At 54.5% G+C, this 20,586-nt stretch overlaps 1 protein-coding gene across 1 annotated transcript; it reads left to right on the plus strand.

Moving 5' to 3' along the window:
- Window positions 1-9: 9 nt before the first annotated feature.
- Window positions 10-5,781, plus strand: FBXO2 (F-box protein 2). The gene is made up of 6 exons (XM_045899160.3): window positions 10-144; window positions 3,132-3,563; window positions 3,995-4,124; window positions 4,197-4,292; window positions 4,786-4,924; window positions 5,157-5,781. Exons 1-6 carry the CDS (start codon window positions 123-125, stop codon window positions 5,289-5,291), a joined length of 954 nt encoding a protein of 317 aa, XP_045755116.3. The 5' UTR covers window positions 10-122; the 3' UTR covers window positions 5,292-5,781.
- Window positions 5,782-20,586: the final 14,805 nt, after the last annotated feature.

Genomic DNA, 20,586 nt, shown 5'->3' on the forward strand with positions numbered 1-20,586 from the left:
CTAGACGCGGGCAGCGCCTGGACTCGCCGCCGCCGCGGGACTCTGGCAGCCCCGCAGCCCCGCAGCCCCGCAGCCCCGCAGCGCTACGGCTCCTCCTCCTCTCAAGACCGCCCTCCGCAGCGATGGACGGAGACGGTGAACCAGGTAGCTGCCGCCACCCGGATCCACTCGCTCAGCCCGGGAGGGGAGACCGGGGCAGGCGGGCGACTGCTACAGAGAGGGGACATCAGAGAGCGAGGGGGTCCCCGACACCAGGCGCAGCAAACTTTCACCCAAGCAAAGCCCTTGAGACAGTCTTAAAAGAGCGCAGCCCTCTGTCTGGCTGGAGGCCTCTAGAGGTGACAGGCTCCTGGGTCCTATTTACCAGGGAAATAGCAAAGGAGTAATCCCACGTTCCCGCCTGTCAGCTTCCTAGGGTTTGTTGGGTCTGGGTCTGGGACCCATCTGGGATGTAGGAGGCTGCAAGCCTTTTTCTTCCATCAACTTCTTTCATTTGTCAGCTCTGGCCCTTGAGCTGCTGTATCCCCATAGATTTCTTGCGGTTACCGGCCTCTCCCCACCCCATCCCACTCTTCCTCCTGGGCTCCCTTGGCTGGAGGGGCTGCTCTTCAACTGGGTGGCTGGTTGCCCAGTGGGGATCAGGCCAGCCATGAGGGAGAGTTGGGGCATAGCTCTCGCCTGTGCTCAGGGCCCTCAGAGACTGCCCAGTCATCTTGTCTGGCACCAGAGACCCCCCCCCAACCCCATCCCTTGAACTCCCTACTGAGCCTCTAGGGGTTGTCTGCTGAGTCAGGGTGGGAAAAAGACCTACCTGCAGATTCCCCCACCCCTGCCCCATCGGGCCCATCTGAGAGTGGGCCTTGCTTTGAGCAGGCCACCAGAAATATTGATGCACGCTCAGGAGGCCAAACCCCTCTCCTCTAGCCCTGAAACTCCCAGCTCCTTCAGCCCCTGCTACCCATCCATGACCCCCTTGCCACACCCTCTATAGGGTCCCAGAATGGGTTCCTGCGTTTTCCCAGGGCTCAGCTATTCCCTGGACTCCAGGGCCCAATGCAGGTGAGTGAGTCAGCCTGGGAGGCAGCTTCCAGGGGCCAGATAACTTTCCGATGGCAACAATGTGGAGAGTTGTGTGTGCTGGAAAGGGGGGGCGGGGACTGTAATCAGATCTGGGGCCTGGAGTGCCAGGCCTGAGGCCAGAAGAGGGGACCGGGCAAGGTGCACCTTTCGGGGGAGCATCAGGTGTCCAGCAGGGCCAGGGCAGGGCAGGGGGAAAGGTGGAGAGGTGAGGACACTGGGCCCAGCTCCCCAGAGAGCTGTGGGCAGCAAGACAAACGGGTGATGTGGCTTTGGGGCCTGGCATTTTCCTCTCTGCACACCCATTTTTCCTGGGCGAAGCTAGTAAGCCTCTCGGGGGCCTCAGTTTCTTCTTGGCAAAAAAGAAAGGGTAAACCCCCACATCATAAAGATGTCGCAAAAAAAAAAAAAAGCTATTAATGAAGGAAAGTGTTATGCTCAATAAGATTCACTAAGTAAGATTTATGAGGACTGACTGTGCTCTGGGTTCTGAAGAAGAGGTACACCCTGATTCAGTTCGAGGGTCTGACTGCAGGAGGAGAGACATACCGCATGTGGTGGGGGGAGGTAAGCACTGACAGGCTGGGGTCCTGGCAACACACAGACTTGGGTCTAGGCCCTGCCTGTTTCCTCCCCCAAGGCTCGGCCTGTTTCTACCACCGCCTGGGCTTTCCAGGCTCTAGCCCTTAGGACCCCCCCCCATCCTAGCTCTGAGAGCACTGTCCCTCCTCCCCCATCATCCGGAGTGGCCCCATCTCCTCGCCACCGTGTCTTCCTCCTCCTGAGACACTGTGTGCTCAGTATCTGCTTACTCAAGATTTTGATGGTCCAGCTGAGGCCGGCTGGGTTCCAGGAGACCGCCCAGCCTGTAGCTCCTGACATCTGCCCCCTCCTTACGATTTAGAGTGCCCTGGCCCTCTCCTCAGGGGATCGGAACATCAGCGCTTGTTTGAATGGCCTGGCCCAATGATTACTCCCATTCACAGATGAGGAAACGGAGGGCCAGGGGTAGGTAAAAAAGCTAGTGAAAGGACCTTCGTTTCTCCAGCATTTATTATATCTCCTTGTTCCGTATACCTGCTCTCTTCTAGCGAGCCCCCACGTCATACAGCTGTGGCTGGCAGGGGGTTCCAACCCCTGTGCTCCCTTCCCTTCAGCCTCAGATCGCCACCGCCCTGCCCTCGTACCAGTGGTGTAACATTTGGCGAGTCAAAATCAAACTCATAACGGTGCCTCCAAAGTCAATACATTATTTTATCGAGGGCACGGTGGTTAATGGTGACTCTGGAGCTGGACTGCCTGGGTTCAAGTCCAGGCTCCCACCGCTCATTTGCTGTGTGATCCCGGGTGGTTTCACCTCTCTACGCCTCAGCTTCCTCATCAATGAAATAGCAATGGCAGTAGGAACAGCCTGGAAGAGATGCTGTAAGGATTTAGAGTAAAGAAACTGCTTAGAACAATGCCTAGCTCTTGCTAAATGCCCAGGAAACATTAGCTGCTGACAGTGTGCCAGGGAGGGTTCCAGACCCAGTTCCTGCCCTCTCACGCTCAGTCTGGTCCTGAGAGAGGTGTTTATAAGCCAACACACGCTAGGACAAGAGCTAGGAAGGACAGGAACTCCAGAGTGGGAAGATGTCGTGGTGGGAAGTCTGGGAGCACTCCCCGGAGGAGGCGAGGGGAGCAGGGATCTCAGGGGGTCGTGGTAAGGCTAAAGGAGTGGATGTGTGATACATGGAGTCAAGTTCGTGCAATAGATGGATGCCCTTATAGGAATATTATCAGTTGCTGGTGTCTTCTCAGGTTTACTGGCCCTGCAGGGACAACTGAGGCCTCTGAGGCCACTCTTGGGACGGGGCTGGTCTGTGGCCCTCATCCCGCCCCTCCCCCTTGGGTGGACCTCCTCCACTGGGCACCAGTCTCAGGGCGCAGAATCTTGGGGCCCAGCTGCGGATTGCCCGAGGCTGGGTGGGAGGCAGATAGCCGACACACGGGGGTTCTCAGGCTCGGAGGGGGACAGTCTGAGCGGAGTCACAGCGCCCCACCCCCGCCTGCAGAGAGCGTGGGCCAGCCGGAGGAGGTGAGCCCGGAGGGGCAGCAGGAGGAGGCGGGCGCGCAGGAGGCGAGCGCCGGGGAGGAGCGGCCCGAGGAGGAGGAGGAGGAGGAGGAGGAGGAGGAGGAGGAGGAGGAGGAGGAGGAAGAGGCGGCGGCGGCGGCGGCGGAGGCGGCCGCGTACCTGGCCGAGCTGCCCGAGCCGCTGCTGCTGCGCGTGCTGGCCGAGCTGCCGGCCGCCCAGCTGGTGCAGGCCTGCCGCCTGGTGTGCCTGCGCTGGAAGGAGCTGGTGGACGGCGCCCCCCTCTGGTTGCTCAAGTGCCAGCAGGAGGGGCTGGTGCCCGAGGGCGGCGCCGAGGACGAGCGCGACCACTGGCAGCAGTTCTACTTCCTGAGCAAGCGGCGGCGCAACCTGCTGCGCAATCCGTGCGGGGAAGGTGAGGGGCTCGGCGAGCTCAACTTGCCCTGCTGCAAAATGGGCCGGAACAAGGCTAGCCCGCTTTGGAGGGCTCAGTGAGATAAAGCCCTGGAGCAATGCTCTGCAGGGTGGCCCCAACACATACTGTACGTGTGGTTGCCTCCCTGGCTGCCTGTTCTCTGGGGGTCCCCTTTCCCAGGTCCTTCCCCCCTCAGCGAGCTGGGGCAACACCGGCCCTCGGGAGGACCCTCCCAGGAGGGAGAGAGGATCTGGGGACGGACAGGAAGGGCCTCCCGTTCTACCCGCACCATCACCTGCCCAGCCCACCGTTCAAGTCCCACGTTGCCCAGCCCTGCACCCCCTCCCCCCAAACTATAGGAGCAAGGGCCAGCCCTGCCACACCCTCAGCAGGGAGTGGGTGACCAGGGTGGGGCTGTCGTCTTCCTACAGAGGACCTGGAGGGCTGGTGCGACGTGGAGCACGGTGGGGACGGCTGGAGGGTGGAGGACCTGCCCGGAGACTGTGGGGTGGAATTCATCCACGATGAGAGCGTCAAGAAGTACTTCGCCTCCTCCTTTGAGTAAGGAGAAGGGGGATGGAGGGCAAAGCGGGGGAGAGGGGCCGCCACTCCCTCCTAACTCCAGTTCCCCAGGTGGTGTCGCAAAGCGCAGGTCGTTGACCTGCAGGCTGAGGGCTACTGGGAGGAGCTGCTGGACACCACTCAGCCGGCCATCGTGGCGAAGGACTGGTGAGCAGCCGTGGGGATGGGCCAGGACTGTGGGGAAGGGAAAGGGGACGGGGTGAAGGAGGGAGTGTGTGTGTGTGTGTGTGTGTGTGTGTGTGTGTGTGTGAGGGGCAACTTGGATCCGCTGCCCTGTCCCACGGGCCGCTGCCTCCCAACTCTAGTGGTCGTGGTCACGTGGGCCAGGGGTTTTCAGGAGAAGGTGGAACTCCTCCTCCCCTCCTGATTTCTAAATGTTGGCAATCAAAAAAGCAAAACGTGTCACTGTGGGCTGGCTTTAGCCTCAAGTTGGGTCTGGCCGACCTGGGGTGTAGTCGTTGGGTTAGGACCTTGCGCGAGTCCTTTCTCTCTGTGGCCTCAGTTTCCTTATCTGTAAAACGGGGACCTTGGTAGTACCGGCCGGCGGGGTCGGGCGGAAATGAGAACCCGTGTAGCAGGCCCGGCCCACAGTAGCGGCTCAGCAGGGCGCGGCCGGCACTCGCTCCCTCCCTCGGGGCAGGTACTCGGGCCGCGGCGACGCCGGCTGCCTGTACGAGCTCACCGTGAAGCTGCTGTCGGAGCACGAGGACGTGCTGGCCGAGTTCAGCAGCGGGCAGGTGGCCGTGCCCCCAGACAGCGACGAAGCGGGCTGGATCCAGGTGAGCCTGGAGGCTCCGGGTGGCGGGGCGGGGCGGGGCCTGGGGACGAGGGGCGGGGCTCGTGGAAACCCCGCCCACGGAACGAGGGCGGGGCAGACGTGGCGGAGAGGTGTGGAAGAGGGACCCAGGCTGAGAAATCGAGGGGAGGCTAGAGGCGGGAAAGTGCGCCGGGGTGGGGTGGCTGGGTGAGGCACCAGGGCCCTAACCTGACCCTCCTACCTCCACTCCCCAGATCTCGCACACCTTCACCGACTATGGGCCCGGCGTCCGCTTTGTCCGCTTCGAGCACGGGGGTCAGGACTCCGTCTACTGGAAGGGCTGGTTCGGGGCCCGGGTGACCAACAGCAGCGTGTGGGTGGAGCCCTGAGTGACCCCCTTTCTCCAACCTCACCCACCTTGGAGGGGCAGAGGTCTGGGGTACATAGGTCTTAGTCGTTAGCATCCTCACTTTTACCATCCTCACCCCCCACTTCTCTCTTGCCCCATACTCCAAGCCCAGCCCCCACACTGCGAAGGAGGGGTTTTGTTGGCACATATTTGCATCTGGAAAATAAGATGGGTGAGGGTATGGGCCTGGGTTGGGCCCACCGCTGAACCTCCTGCACCTAGTACCGTGCCTGCCACAAAGTGGGCGCTTAATAAATATTATTTGTCCAAGGAAGGAATGAATGAACAAACGGACGAATGAACACCTCTCCCTTTGCATCCTTCTCTGTCTCCTGAGGGCCCCTGGCCCGGCCTGGAAAAATACTTGGTGGGGCTCCAGCTGCTCTGATTTCCAGGGGCCCTTGGGCCCATGCAGAGCCAGCCAGGCCTGGGCCGGCTGGACAAAGGCTGGGATTGTGAGGGCGAGGAGTGGGGAGCTGGGCCTGGCGCCTGACTGACACCCAAGCTGCCCAGAGGCCAGGACAGGGTGTGTGTGTGGGGTTGTCCTCCAGGCCTCTCTGGATCCCTTGATCCCCATCCCGTTCCTTTCTGAGGGCAGGATCATGGGGGGGGGTTGGCGGCACCTCATCTAGAATACGAATTCTCCTGGGCCCAGGGATGGATGCCAGTGGCCCGGGTGGGGATGGGGAGATGGGGAGGGTGGCTGGGGGAGCAACGTGGTGTCCCTCTTAGCTCATGCGTGCTTCATGTCATCCTCTCGGGCCTGGTGTTGGATTGAACAGGAGTCATTTGCATCTTGTCTTTGGTCTTTTTCCAAGCCCTACCCAAAGGCTGGCCCCCAGCACTGGTTTGAGCGGAAGGGGCAGGGTTGTGGTGCCCGGCACTCTTTCTGGCCTCCCCAGCAGCTCTCACACCCAGCCCTTCCCCAGGATGCTCAGCTGCTGGTCCTGGGGGTGGACTGAGGGTCTCCACACAGCTGCTCTCCTCTTGGAAATGGTGACCAATAAAACCTCAGTGGCCCTCCAGCTTTCCTTTGATTCTGAGCCCTGGTGCCACCTGCTGGTCAGATGGGATTGCGGGGTTTAAACTGGGCCAGCCTGCACTTGTTCACTGGTTCATTCATTCATTCCCCATTCCTGAAGCCCCAGCCCTAGGGCCAGGCTCTGTGCAGGGCCTTGAGATTCCAGGGATGAGGGAGACACTCTTTGTCCCAGGAAGATGGGGTGCCCTGGGAAGAGATATCCAGTGTCCTGGGGGGGCTCTAGCTAGAGTCCCAGCTCTGGGGTCATCCTCAGTCTCTCTTAGAATTCCCAATCTGAAGGTGGAGGCAGAGCCCCTGCCCCATGGGCATCCTTAGTCCTTTCTAGGGGATCTCACACATTCTGGTGGGGAAGGCACCGTCCACAATTACCTGAGTTGCCGATCAGGGGAATTGATGCCTTGATGGGTTTGATGAAAGCCATGGAGGAAGAGGGTCACCCCCCATGAGTTTCCATGAAAGAGTAATAGGCAAGGTAGTGCTCTGGGGCGATGGACTAGGATGGGTATGTGGAGAGCCCCATGAGGGTGAGTTGGGAGAGGACTGGGACCCGCCCCGGAGGGGGTTTCAGGAAGAGGCTGGATGGAGACTCAGTGAGCGTGAGAGGCAGGAGTTGCATCCAGGTGCCTGTGGGGCCCGGATGTCAGGGCTGTGATGTGGGGGCATGGGAGGTGCTGCAGGTGGAGGAGCTCCCCCCACCATGGGGCAGTCAGAAGAGAGACCCATGAGGGGTCTGGGGCTCTGGGCTGGAGGATTGGCAGTGTATGTGGCCAGCAGCCAAAGCCAAGGCCACTGGTGAGGGCTGGGGACGAATGTGGAGTGAGGCGGGAGAGGGCACAGAGAAACCTCCAGGGCTACGATGGGGGAGAGAGAGCAGCCAGGGAGGTGGGGATGGGGGAGTGGGGAAGGAGGATGCAAGCCCAGTGAGGCCATCTGCAGCCAACTGTCTGCTCTCAGAGGAGGGAGCCAGAAACCCAGAGACCAGATTCTTTGCCCTGAGGCCCCAGGGCATGGGAACCACAGAGGAGACCTGAGGGGCTCAGATAATGGGGTGCTTCAGACCCACTGTCCCTGAGTACCTGTCACTAGAGGCTAGTTGGATACACTGGTGGTATTCAGCTTGGGAAGACCAGGCAGCTGCTCCTGAGTCATCAAAGGGCTGAAGCTGGGGCGCCTGGGTGGCTCAGTCATGAAGCGACTGCTTTCAGCTCGGATCATGATCCCAGGGTCCTGGGATCAAGCCCCGCATTGGGCTCCCTGCTCGGCGGGAAGCCTGCTTCTCCCTCTCCCACTCCCCCTGCTTGTGTTCCCTCTCTCGCTGTCTCTCTGTCAAATAAATAAATAAAATCTTAAAAAAAAAGAAAGGACTGATGTTTCGGGGGTAGGTGGGCCAGCAAAGCTCACTGTGCATGGGGCATGGCCTGTCACACCACCCCTGTGACCCAGTCGGAGATGGGGAAGGGGGAGAGGGCATTGTTAACCCTGCTGTACACATGAGGATACTGAGGAGCCAAGACTCGGCAGATGACTCACAGATTCATTGGAGAAGCACAAGGTTCAGCCTAGGTGCAATGGGCTTCAAAGAGCGGGCGCTTAAGCCCTAATAACCCCCCCCCCCCGCCAAAACATTGATTATAGGACTACAGATGTCGGCTTCCTTCAAGGGAAAACCTACGATGTCCAGCAGGGGGCGCCTCAGGGCCCTCTCTGGACAGTGGGGAATGTGGATAGCGGACAGGTTAGCCACGTGGCTCAATGGCACCTGAACATCGGCTCAGGAGAGAGAGGTGCATATTCCCGAAGGTCCTTTCTAATCAATCAGTGTTTACTGAGCACCTACTATCTGCCAGGAAGGGTAAAACCAGACGAGGACTCTGCCCCCTGGAATATACAGTCTAGACGGAGAAACCTAAATACAAGCACTAAATAAATAATTATCAACATGATAGAGCCCTTAATATACATACCAGGCAATACTCTGAGAGCTTTATATATACTGATTCATTAAAATAACCTTATGGAGGGGGAAGTATTATTACTTCCGTTTTTACAGGTGAGAAAACTGGAGCACAGAGAGGTTAAGCAACTTGCCTGAGGCCACAGAGCTAATATGTGGTGGAACTGGAATTCCCCTTAGCCACTTAGGCACTTGACTTCTATAGTGAAGTAAACAAACTAGAGAGTGAGAGTGGTCACTTTGGTCAAAGTGATCAGGGAGGACCTCTTTGAGGAAGGGACATTTGAAGGATGAGGAGAAACCAGCCATGCAGATATCTGGGGGAAGAGCACTGTAGGAGCAGTAAGTGCAAAGGCCCTGAGGTGGGAATGAACTCATTCACAGATCAGAAAGACTGGAGCTCAGTGAGCAAGTAGGCAAGTGGTTTGACATGAGGTTGGAGATATAGGCAGGCAATCCCGAGAGTTTCTTGAGCACTTACTGTGTGCTCTGTCTTACAAGGTATACATATTTTAAGGAAAACCCTTTGCTCTATCCAGCAGGACCAGAGAATGGGGAGTTAGACAGGAGCAACTTACAATTGAGGTGATGAAACCAAATTTCCCAAGAGTAACAGGATGAACAGGTTGCTAATAACAGCAGTGATGGGGATGATAACAGGCATCCGTTGGGACCTGCTTTGAGCCAATTCCTGTCCTAAGCACACAGGCCTCTTCGATCTGCTCAGTGACCCTCTCTGGTGATTACAGATATTCCCATTTTACAGATGAAAGAGCTTAGACTCCAAGATGTTGGGTAACTTGCCCAGGGATATACACAATGTGCAGAGAGTCATGGCTTTCCAGTTTCAAATCCAGCTGAGCTGGATTCCCAGCTCAGGTACTAGCCACTTCCCTCTGGCACAGGGTCAAAGATGGGCACATGCCAGGGGACAGAGCCGGGGCAGAAACTAGGGGCTCTGAGGTGAGAAAGCATGGAAATGGTGGAGATGACCAGGGCTGTGGGGCTCCAGGCCTTTTAAGCATATTATTAATTGCCCCAGGCAGAAGGAGGGGATAATTGTTTCTGGGCCATTTTGGTTATGGGGTTGGGGAAGGTAAAATGAATTTTCTTTCAGATTTCTTAGTGGAACCCTCTATTTAGCAGTTTTGCAATGGGAAAATTTTCATCTCTGATTTGTTTTCTTTGTAAACCTGGATTTTCATAGGCATGGTTATATGTTCAGTAGTGGTTGTATAGGGAGGAGGGAAGAAGGACCAGTTCTTCAAACCACCACTAGGTGTCAGCATTGTCAAGGTAGTTCCCAGGCTGGGCTCCTCTTGCCCCGTTCTCTGCAGAGGAAGGGGGTATCTGCAGAGGGGATTTGAATTTGGAGCCTGATTTATTGTCTGGGGCTGAGTCTGGGCCTGAGGAGCTGGGCCTCCTGCCTGCTTTGGGGCTGCTCTAACGCCAGAGGCTCCTGAGAAATACTTAGGATGCGAGGTCCTCTGAGGCTAGAGTCCTATAAGACTAGGAAGGACTTGTGGTCTCTGGGAATCCAGCCCCCAATAAGTCTGGGGGCCTAGACACCACCTTCCTCACACCACCCCTGCTAACTTGGCAGAGCCCTGGGCCTTCCTCTTGGCCCCTCCCCTGCAGTGAACACGGAACACCCAGGCAGATCCAGTTCTGATCTCCTGGTGAGTAATGACTTTGCTATTTTTTCCCCCATAAATTAAACCTAATCTTGTGTTGACTCCGCTGAACAAGGAGAATAATGAAGAAGATTAAGATGAGATGGTATTCATTCTCCTCCAACAAAAGCCAATTAATTGTCAGCAGGATTACTGCCCTGAGCCAGGAGCCACCACTAACTCTGCAGACAGGGTGGGCAGGGCTGGGGCCTGTCTCCTAGTGCTCCAGCAGGGGTCTGCTGGTGATGCAACAGGAAAAATTTCAGTTGGATGTAAGGAAGAACTTCCTGGATGAGAGAAGGGGCTGAAGCCAAGGAGGGGGATGTGAAGTGTATGAGATACATTCCATACCAGGTGAGGTTTGTAGGACAAGGAGGAAGCTCCCTGGGAACATCAGGGAGCATCCCTGCACGTACAAGGCATTTGCTCCCTGAGGCCCCATCTCCATCCCAGGCCAGCTGACACCCTTCCCTGCCTTTCTTCCCTTAGGGTATCGCTCTGTGACCTGTCTCAGCCTCATGGGCTCCATTCTGGGGTTGCCTTTAGTAAATGAACTTGCATGTAGGGGTTTCCAACTTCTTCCCCACCCTGCTTGACCTCCTCCTTTCCTGTCCCAGGAATTGGGGTTCAGAGCATGGATTTGGAGACAGAAACACTTGGATTTCACTTGGCTTTGCCCCTTGTCCTCAGCTGCAAAATGGGACCTGCAACCCCACTTGCCAACCTGCTTTGCAGCTCTGAGGAGCTTAAGCACCCAAGCTTCCAGGCCCAGTCCTAGCACCTGTTGGGTTCTTTGTATAAGACAGGGGGCTGAGTGGGTCAGGTGGACTGCCGCACCGCTGCGGCCACTGTGGAGAGGCAGGGGTGGGAGGTAGGGGAGGAGACTAACATTTGTCAATTTCCTACCCAGTCTACAATATCTCACGGACTCCCTGTAGCAGCCCCTGGGGGAGGCTTCACTCGTCATCCCAATTTACGGAAGAGAAGTCTGAGGTGCCGAGAGGTGGGTCTAGTGGTCAAGATCACAAACTGTAACCTGCAGAGCTGGCTGGGGTGGCCCTGGATCCGAGGGGCCCTTGGGCTTGTGCTCCTCCCGAACTCCACGTTGCTTCAATGCACTTGAAAGGCATTCAACCCACACTTAATGAATGAAACATTCCTCAATTGCCATTTCTGGCCCAGTAGGTCCCCGTTTCAGACTCTCTCGCATCCTGGTAGCTCCCAGAAGTAAATGGATTGTGCGTGATTGCAAAATTCTTCTTGGTAATTCTTGGCAAGTCACCCGTCTTACTACTACTATTAAGAAAAACCCATCGGTCCATCCAGAGCTCAGGCCTTGCTTCATTTACTGGGATTGATAAGGCTCTATTATTTTCTGAGCATGGCAAGAGTATCCCCAAGGTCTGCATTTTCTAGTTCATGGTATTGCACACCTACTGAGCGCTCACTATGTGCTAGGCATCGGTGTGTGGCTTTTGAATCCTTCCAGCACACCTAGGCACTGTTTTCCTTCCCATGTGAGAGACTGTGGCTCTCACTGATTGCCAGAGAATGCAGGCTTGCCAGAGGCCACACAGCTGGAATCCACTCCAGGGAGGGAGTCCTGTCCACACCAAGGGGCTGTCCCACGTGATAGGACTTTCATGGCAGATTCCGGTCCTGTACAGGGTGGGATTGGTGAAAGGTGTGGGTCTCAGGGTCCAGTGAGCCCCTGAAGGCCTTGTCCGCTGGGAGTTCACCGACTAAAAGGGGTGATACCTAGATTGCCAGTTTTGACCCTCCCTGCTGTGTGACCTTGGCCAAGTCACTTAACCAGTCAGCGACTTAGCTTCGTTGTCTATAAAACAGGGCTGATCATAGTACCTACCACATAGGGTTGTTATGAGGATCGAATGAATGACTAATTTGTAATGCACGGAGTAGTATTTGTGAAGATCAGGGCTTGCACATATCAAGTACTATATGTGAGTTTGTTAAAAAAGTAAAATGAACAAATCTGGCAGCTTATAGTCCAATAGTAAAAGGGCTATGAGAAAAAGGCCCACCATATTTTGGGAACCCAGCGGAGAGACATCTAACTTGGACCTTAATCAGGGAGGGCTTCCTGGAGGAAGCAGTGAGTGGACTCTTGATCTGAGGAGTAATAGAAAGGTAAATCTAGCCAGCTCTTAGCTTCCTGTCCCATAAGTTGGAGGTGTGGTAGTAACCGGTCATTTCCTCGGGCTTATTGTTATAATTTATCAATGTGATAAGCACCACAGTGTTGTGTGGATTTGAACAGAAATCTGTGTCCTTAGGGACCCACGATTGAGGGTGGTGGGCCAAGAGGGTCCTCAACCTTCTCTTAAGATAGAAGAAGACCCTGGGCAGGTGCAGAGAAATCTCTTGCTGTTCACAGTGTAGCAAGGCCCTTGTGGCCTGCATAAAGACAAAGATGTCTTTGGAAAAAATAAAAAGAAAAAAAAAAAAGGAAAGGAGAAGCAGGCAGGGAAATGATTTTCTCAGCTGGCGTTTCTCAGGGAATTAAATCTTGTTTTTCGTCACCACTGAGTGGAATAATCCAATATATTAAAGCAGAAGCCCCCCTCCTATTTATTGCTGTGACTTTGACCTAACAGTCTTGGGCTGCATTTGGAATCAGATGGTCCTGGGGAGGGAGAAGGGAGGGAGGCATCGGCCCCCTGGATCAATTACTCTGCTCTCCGACACCGGAAAAATGAATTATTCCTCCAAAAGCAGGCTCCTCATCTGATGAATTCTGCACTGCAGAGCTGGTGGAGTTATACCAAATTGAATTTGCTCTTTGAGAGACATTTAAAACCAGGTGGAGTGTGCATGTTCGTGGGGAGTGTCTGACAACCACGGGGGCCTCTGTTGCCTGGCTGGGGAAGCCCCCCACTCACAGTCCTCCGGGGTGGGGAGGGGGGGAAGAGGCAGCCATCCCACCTGCCCAAGGGGCCACCTGCATTCTGCAGGGGTGAGACATTTTGTTCCCAGCCTGAGGCTCAGAGAGGGAAGGTTGCTTGTCTGAGGCCACACAGTGAGCTAATAACTATGACAAACTGTTACCTTTTTGTCCCTCCCTCTCTGGGCCGAGCTGAAAATGGCCTCAAATCCATCCCCCTGCCCCCGCCCCCCCCAAACCTCAGGTGGAACAAGTTAGGATTGAGAGCTTTTCACTCTGGGGTACTGGTTCTACCCAGGCATAGCTGTGTGACCTGGGACAAGTAGCTCAATCTCTCTGGGCATCAGATTCCCAATCCAAAAAATAGATTTACTAAAATCCTTATACTTGTTGCCAATATGTCAGCTGCAAATGACAGAAATGCAATTCAGAGTGGTTTAATAAAAAGCAAATTTGGGGGGCGCCTGGGTGGCTCAGTCGTTAAGCGTCTGCCTTCGGCTCGGGTCATGATCCCAGGGTCCTGGGATGGAGTCCCACATCGGGCTCCCTGCTCGGTAGGAAGCCTGCTTCTCCTTCTCCCACTCCCCTGCTTGTGTTCCTGCTCTCTCTGTCAAATAAATAAATCAAATCTTAAAAAAAAAAAAAAAAGCAAATTTGGGGCTCACGTAACAGAAAAGCCCAGTGCCGATATCTTTCAGGTATAGCTGGATCCAGAGACTCCAATGGCATACTCAGAATTTGGGTTTTCTCTTTGTCTCTCGGCTCTGTGTGGCTTCATCCCAGGCAGGCTCACTCCGGAAGGGGCCCGGCACCCCCAGCATTAAGTCCAGTGGGTTCACACGCCCGTCTCTGAGACTGTTATGGCTCTCCCGTGGGCAAGGCCTGGTATGGACTCACCCAGTGAGGACCACAGGCTGAGAGAGGGGGGGCAGACGCTGTGGGGTTAAAGAAGGGGGACTGGATGCTGGGGGGGAGCCCCACCCCTCCCGGGCTCCAGGTGAGAATGAGTGGATGCTTGGCACAGTGCTGGGCATTGGGCAAGCATTCTGCCAACCACGGTCCTGCTGAGAGTGATAGCTTCCAATTTTCAGTGAGGAGGATGCAGTGTCCGCCTGGGCAGGATAGGAGGGGCTCTGCCCAGACTCCCTCTGCCTCTTTCACGGTCTCCTGCTCCATCTGCTCCCCCAGCCCACCCCCAGGCCAGATCCCAGCCTTGGCACTCTGCCTGGCCAGGGGTCCCCAGGGAGGGCGTGGGTTTCCTTACCCCACACAGTCCAGGAGATGCAGAGATTGCACTTTCACTAATGATGTGGGGAAGAGACGAAAAAACTAGCCCGAGTTGGAGCTATTTTAGCTGAAAAACCCTCCCTCTGGATTTGAGCAGGTTTTTCAGGGCTAATGAGCTGGGGCCAAAGGAGTTGCTGGGGAGGGGGCCGAGGCTAGAGCTCTGCAGGGGCTGGAGGCCTGGCCAGGGAGAGAGGGGTGGGGGTAGAGGGGGCTCTGTGCCCCTGAGCTGAGAGCTGCTCAGCCTGCAGTGAGCACTGCCAACTCTCCAGGGGTACCTGCCCTCCTCATGCCCCCTTGCCGTCTGATCCTCCTCATGCAGGAAATATCTCCAATGGCCAAGGCAATTTTGCCAGGCTTGATTATCTCTAGCCTGTATTGTGAAAGCACTGGGTATCTGTTTTATGTTCTCCAAATATAAAGTCATGTTATAAGACTGCGGTTGCCTTTTTATGTTACAAGCTCTGCCTCCCACCCCATGCTGAGAGATTCTGATGAACTCTACCGTATTGATTAGACATCTGCCCTGGGGATCAAGGAAGGAGGAGGAGGAGGACAAGGAGGAGGAAGAGGATGGAGAAGAGGAGCAGTCTTGTTTCCTACTCACCATGGAGTGCCGGCACATTTTGTCTTAGGGGTTTTCACTCAAGGCACCCCCTATTCTGCACTTTTCCAGGTACAGATGAGGAAACTGAGTCCGTGTTGCAGGAGGGAATGAACGTGCCTCTTTTGAGAGTCAGCCACCTCGGTTCTGGGATCAGGTGTGTGTGGAGAGGGAGGTTGCATCCCACACCGTGTCCTCTGGGTGGTGGAGAACCCAGGCTGGGGAGGGGCATGTAGGCTTCCGAAGGCTCCGGAGCCAGAAAGGAAATGAGGTAAGAAGTGGGAAGAGCTGACAGACCTCTGGCTTCTGGGGGGTCATCAGGTGCCTGATCTGACCACCTGGCCCCTGCCCACTGGGGAACAGAGGAAGAGGTGCTGACGGACACAGAGCAGCCAACCTGGAGTCTGGTTCTGAGAGGTGGCAGAGCGCCGAGGTCCCTGGCTCAGGCATGGGTGCAGAGTGACCAGCTCCATCCCTTGCTGGCTGTGTGACTCTGAGTAAGACTCCAGACCTCTCTGAGCTTGTTTTCTCCTCTGTCAAATAGGGAGAAAGATTGAGCCTACCTTGTTAGGTGGTCATGAGAATGAACTTAGATGGTGTGTGAAGCACAGTGCAACCCCTGGCACAGTTAGGGCTCAAAACAAATATTTGATTTCATGAGTATTATATTACCTCAAGGACATAAAGGCTACTCTAGGGCTCTGGAAGAGGAGCCAGAGCAAGAGGCCCTGTGAGGGACAGGGGGTGGGAGCATCCAAGCCTGCTTCCTGTGGTCCACAGGGGTTTGTGGAAGGGGCAGCAGAGGTGGTGTGGGAGATGGAAGCTTATGGACCCGTGGAGGGGTGGGAGCACCTGGGGCAGTGTGGAGGCTGGATCTGGGGTAGTTCAGAAGTGCTCTGCCTCCAAGAAAGCTTTCCAGAATCCCTTCAGTCTCCCCTGCCTGCCCCCACTTCCCAGCCATCAGCCCCAACTAGTGGGCATGGTTGGAAAAAGTGTAGGCAGCACCGGGGTTCAAATGTGTCTCTACTCCTAGTGAGCTGGGTGGCCTTGGGCAAGTTCTTTACCTCTCAGAATCTCAGTAAGATTTTTATTTTAAATGGACATCATGATGCCTACTCCACAGAGTTAGGTTTGTTCTGTGTAAAGCACTGGGCACACTCCGCGTGCTCACCAAGGACTGGTACTGATCTGGGTTTGATGTGTGCAGGGAGGGGGCTCAAGTCCCCTACAAGGCCCAGCACATAGTGGAGAGGTGGGGACCTCTGAAGGGGGCCTTGTTGGGCACAGCTGCCCCTAAAGGCTGTGGCTCGGGGAACAGAGCACAGAGGCTCGGAGGAGAAATGCTGGAAAGGACAGCGAGGGGGTGAAAGTAGAGGAGTTGCCTGGAGAGTTGGTGCTTCAGCCTTGCTGAGCCCAGGTGTGCCCTGCCTTGGAAGCCCTGATTGCAGGTGTGTAGAGGTGGGGTGGGCCCTCCTTGTTTTCTGCCAACTGCCCTACCTTCCTGAGTAAGGTGGCCTGTGGTATGAGGACAGGGAGAATGGGACTTCCCAAGTCCAGAGTTCAAGTCCACATACTGCTGCTTTTTCCCAGTGGCCTTAGGCAAGTTACTCTACTTCTTTGAAACTCATCTTCCTTCCCTATAAAATAGGATAATAGTACTACATGTGATTGCTGCTGGAACCAATGAGGTAGGTGGTTGAGAAAGTGCTTTATGAACTGTTAATGTTCTGCAAATAAGGTTCGGCTGGGAGAATTTTCTCTCTTCTAAAACTCTCCCTTGGAGATGCTGTTTTATCGAGATTCTGGGCTGCAGCCTCATGTCCCCCCTACCCCCCAATTTCTAATGTCTTCAGGAGGATGTTCACCCTGTCTATTGGCCTTGGGGTGGACTGGAGCTTTGGCCTGACCTGATGCACAGTGTGGATTTCTGGAACACACGCACTGTGTGCTGGTTCCAGTATTTCAGAGAGAAGTTGGCTTTGCAGAAGCCAGATGTGTCCAATTGGGGTATATTTGCATGGACTGCCTGTCCCCTCACTTCCAGATCAACTTCTGATCAAGTGGAACTAGGGCTGAGGGAAGGAGAGGGCAAAGGTTATTGTCCAGCTAACAAAAGTCCAGAGAAAACCAGAACCCAAAAGGAGAGCAGGAATCAACCAGAACAATACAAACCTCAGACACAAATGCTGGAGCCAAGCAGCTGGACTATTACTTGGCTGAAGCTGGCAATTTTCTGTGTCCATATGGGCTGGAGGTCAGTGTACTCTTCTTTTGGGTGCGTCTGCCCCCTGCCCTCAGTTTAATCACTCTGGGATATGGGGAGGCAGAACCTTAGGAGGACACTTGGGCCTTTGTCTTCCAGGTCATCTGCAGGGGCTGCCTTGGGGGTGGTGGTGAGGTTTTCAGAGCAAGCCAGCCAGAGTGCGCTCAGACAGGAGAGAACGCATCTGGAACGAAGAGCAAGCAGTAGGCGTGGTTCAGCACCGCGGACAGCACCCCTGCCACCACCAAATAGACTCCAGGAGTGGAAATCCTGAATGGGAGAACCACAAGTCTGCAGGGTAGCACAGTCTAAGGGAAGGAGAGGGGGACGCACAACGATTAATGGGCATTCATATAAGCCCACACCAGTGTTGGACACCTTAATACATTACTCCAACTTGGCCTTATCTTTTTTTTTTAAAAAGATTTTATTTATTTATTTGACAGAGAGAGAATGAGAGAGAGAGAGCACATGAGAGGGGGGAGGGTCAGAGGACGAAGCAGACTCCCCGCTGAGCAGGGAGCCCAATGCGGGACTCGATCCGGGGACTCCGGGATCATGACCTGAGCCGAAGGCAGTCGCTTAACCAACTGAGCCACCCAGGCGCCCCCAACTTGGCCTTATCTTTATTCTCATTTTACAGCTGAGAAAACTGAGACTCAGCAAGGTTAAGCAAGTTGTCCCAGATCACACAGCTAGTTAGTAGCAGAGCATGGGCCTCCATTGAAGTTTATCTGGCTCTGGAATCTCTTACTGTGACTCTGATCAGACAGGAGAGGCACAGCCTCTGCACACTTGTGGCAAAAATGACCCCAAAGCTGTTGGGCTTATAGCTGAGAGGCTGGGTCTGTATTTACGTGTGTGGCTTTGTGAGTGCCTCTGGTTGTGAATGAGGGTGGATTCAGTGGAGTATGACTGTTTACAGGAGGCTGCGTCAGTCCCTGGGGGCGCTAGAAGATGAGAGTTGGTGTCATTTCTAAGAGACCCTTCCTCCTCCTAGAAGGAGACCTAGAATTCACTGTTGGCCTTTTTTCTTTCTTTGTTTCTTTCTTTGTTTCTTTTTTTTTTTAAAGCACTTAAAGAACAGACCAGAACTGATAGCTAAATTAAACCTGCTGAGAGCTCCTGTTTAATTGAAAATGCCATCTGTAATTTAAATGTCAGAATCGGGATGGTTATTATAGCCGCCTTGAAGACTGGAGCTCATTTCACAGTTTCAAAACAGACCAAGAAAAGCAGCAAATGGACCATGGCTTGCGGCATCGTGGAGCGATTAATAACTTCTCTGGTCCTGCTGAGCTCCGGCTTCCACTTCAGCCTCCGCAGAGGGAGTCTGGCAGGAAGCTGGGAGCTGCGAGCTGGGAGCTTGGGGCTTGGGCTCCAGGACTCAGCCTCCTGCCTTCCCCACTCCACATCTCTGCTCCAGCCTCCACTCACCAGCAGGGCACCCTTTCCAAAAGTATAAATCTCATCTTGTCCTTCTTCAGGGTCTTCCTGGCATTTCTAAGATGAAATCCCAATCTTTTAGCCTGACATTCAAGGTCTCTGGAAGACAAGGCACTGCCCATCTCTCCAGCTTCAGCTCCTGCCATGGCCTGCTATAGACATCCTGAATGCCTCCAGGCCTTTGCACAGGCTGGGTCCTCTGCCTGCAAAGCCATTGCCTTTCTTGTCTACCTGGTAAGGACCATTTATCATTCACGACTCAGCCCTAGTGTTGCCACCTCTGGGAAGCCTTCCCTGATTGTTCCATAGCTCCCCAGAACACTGAGCCAGGCAAGGTTAAGAGCTTCCTTCTTAGTCTCCCATGGTCCCTTTGCTCACCTCCATACCTGACTTAAACAGTGCTATCTTTTCCCATTCTCCTTATACACGAGCCCCTCAAGGACAGAGATGGTGCCTCATTCATCTTGAGGCCTGGTGCCCTGCCCTGAACAATCATGATAGCTAACATTTATTGAGGTCCTACTATATGTTAAGCACTGCCATCAGTCCCATTTCAGAGATGGGATAACTGAGGCATGGAGAATAATTTGTTATAAGCCAGATGGCTACTAGTGGCAGAGCTGGGATTGGAGACAGTCTGCCTCCAGAGGCCAGGCTCTTAGCTACTATGCTATAGTGCTTCATACTGGGTCCTCAGTTGAGTGACTGTTTATTCATTGACCAGATAAAGAGCTCACCAGGTGTGTTCCAGTCTCTACTTGGGGACGATATGCCATAACAAAATGATTGGGCATAAACTCCAAAGGGAGTTAAGCCAGCCCCTTCTTGTGATGACTTTCCTGTTCTTGGATTCAGGTCTTGGTACTTCTTCCTTGCATGAGGGGCCTGCAGGAGGGGGTCATTGTGCCCAAGGCCCCTGTGGCTTTAAAGCAAGGGTCCTTGTTCCCTCTCCGACCCTTCCATAGGCAACTCTCTACCTGCCCACACTCTGCCTATGATCCCCCAGTTTGTACTTAATGAAGCAGTGGGGTGCAGCGGGACAACCAGGGCTGGTGTCCCAGCCTTCTCCTTACAGCCATGGGACCATGGCAAGACATTTCCCCTTTCTGACCTCACTGTCTTCATCTTTGATATGGGATCATAGTAGTATCTGACTCTGAGTGTTGAGGATTAAATGAAAGCACGGAGACGCAGTGTTTAGCAGAGGCACATAGCGAAGGTCCAATGTATGATAGCTATAACATTCATTCACTCATTCACTCATTCACTCATTCTTTCCTTCTTAGCCCATGTCCGGGGGGGAGCAGACTGTGCCTGCTCCATGTTTCTGGGCCCCCAACCACCAGTTTCGAGAGATTTTAAACTGCTCAGTGGAAGGAGAGTCTCTAAGGTCACATGCTTGTTCTGAGACTGATGCTACACCCATCATGCTCTCAGCATGGCCCCCATCTCCTGACCCCTTCCGCCCACACCCCGTCTTCATGTTCTGTTTGCCCTCTGCCCTGCTCCGTATCCCAATGTTCTCTTCCCTAGGGTTGTCATGCAGCCAACTACTCCCTCAGCCAAGAGAAAAACAGAGAAACTCACTCCTAATTAGATGGGTTTCCGTCTCTCCAGGTCTTCACTTCTTGCATGTTCTTGACTTGTTAGAGGAAATCGTATATCGACATTGGTATTGATTTGCATAATTCAGATGTAATTAGGAGAAAGATTTGCCAGAGTGGCAGGCAGCAGGGCTGGTGTTGCTGTATCCTGCTGACCTTGGGGAAAACTCGGAACTGGGCCATTTACCCTCACCAAGTTTGTGACTCCCATTCTCTGCAGAGCCCTGTAGGCACTTGTCCCATGAAATTTACTCTTCTGTGAGGTTTCAAGGTGATAGGAGAGCCCTCTTGCCCCGAGAGTACCTCCTTGCCTGGCCCAGCATCTGGAATTCTGACCATGAAGGCCATCCCATGGGGTCCTGCTGGGAATGTCGGGAGACATTACACCAGCCAGGAGGACAGGGTCCAGTTTGCTTATGATGCCAACCATCTGGAGGGAGGGAGAGGACCTCGGGGTAGTGTCGTTTTGACAGTGGGAGGAAAGGAAAACAAAACCAAGC

Source organism: Mirounga angustirostris, unplaced genomic scaffold (genome assembly GCF_029215605.1).
Source record: "Mirounga angustirostris isolate CCGP_5_RB_7025 unplaced genomic scaffold, mMirAng1.0.hap1 SCAF_4, whole genome shotgun sequence".
NCBI lineage: Eukaryota > Metazoa > Chordata > Mammalia > Carnivora > Phocidae > Mirounga > Mirounga angustirostris.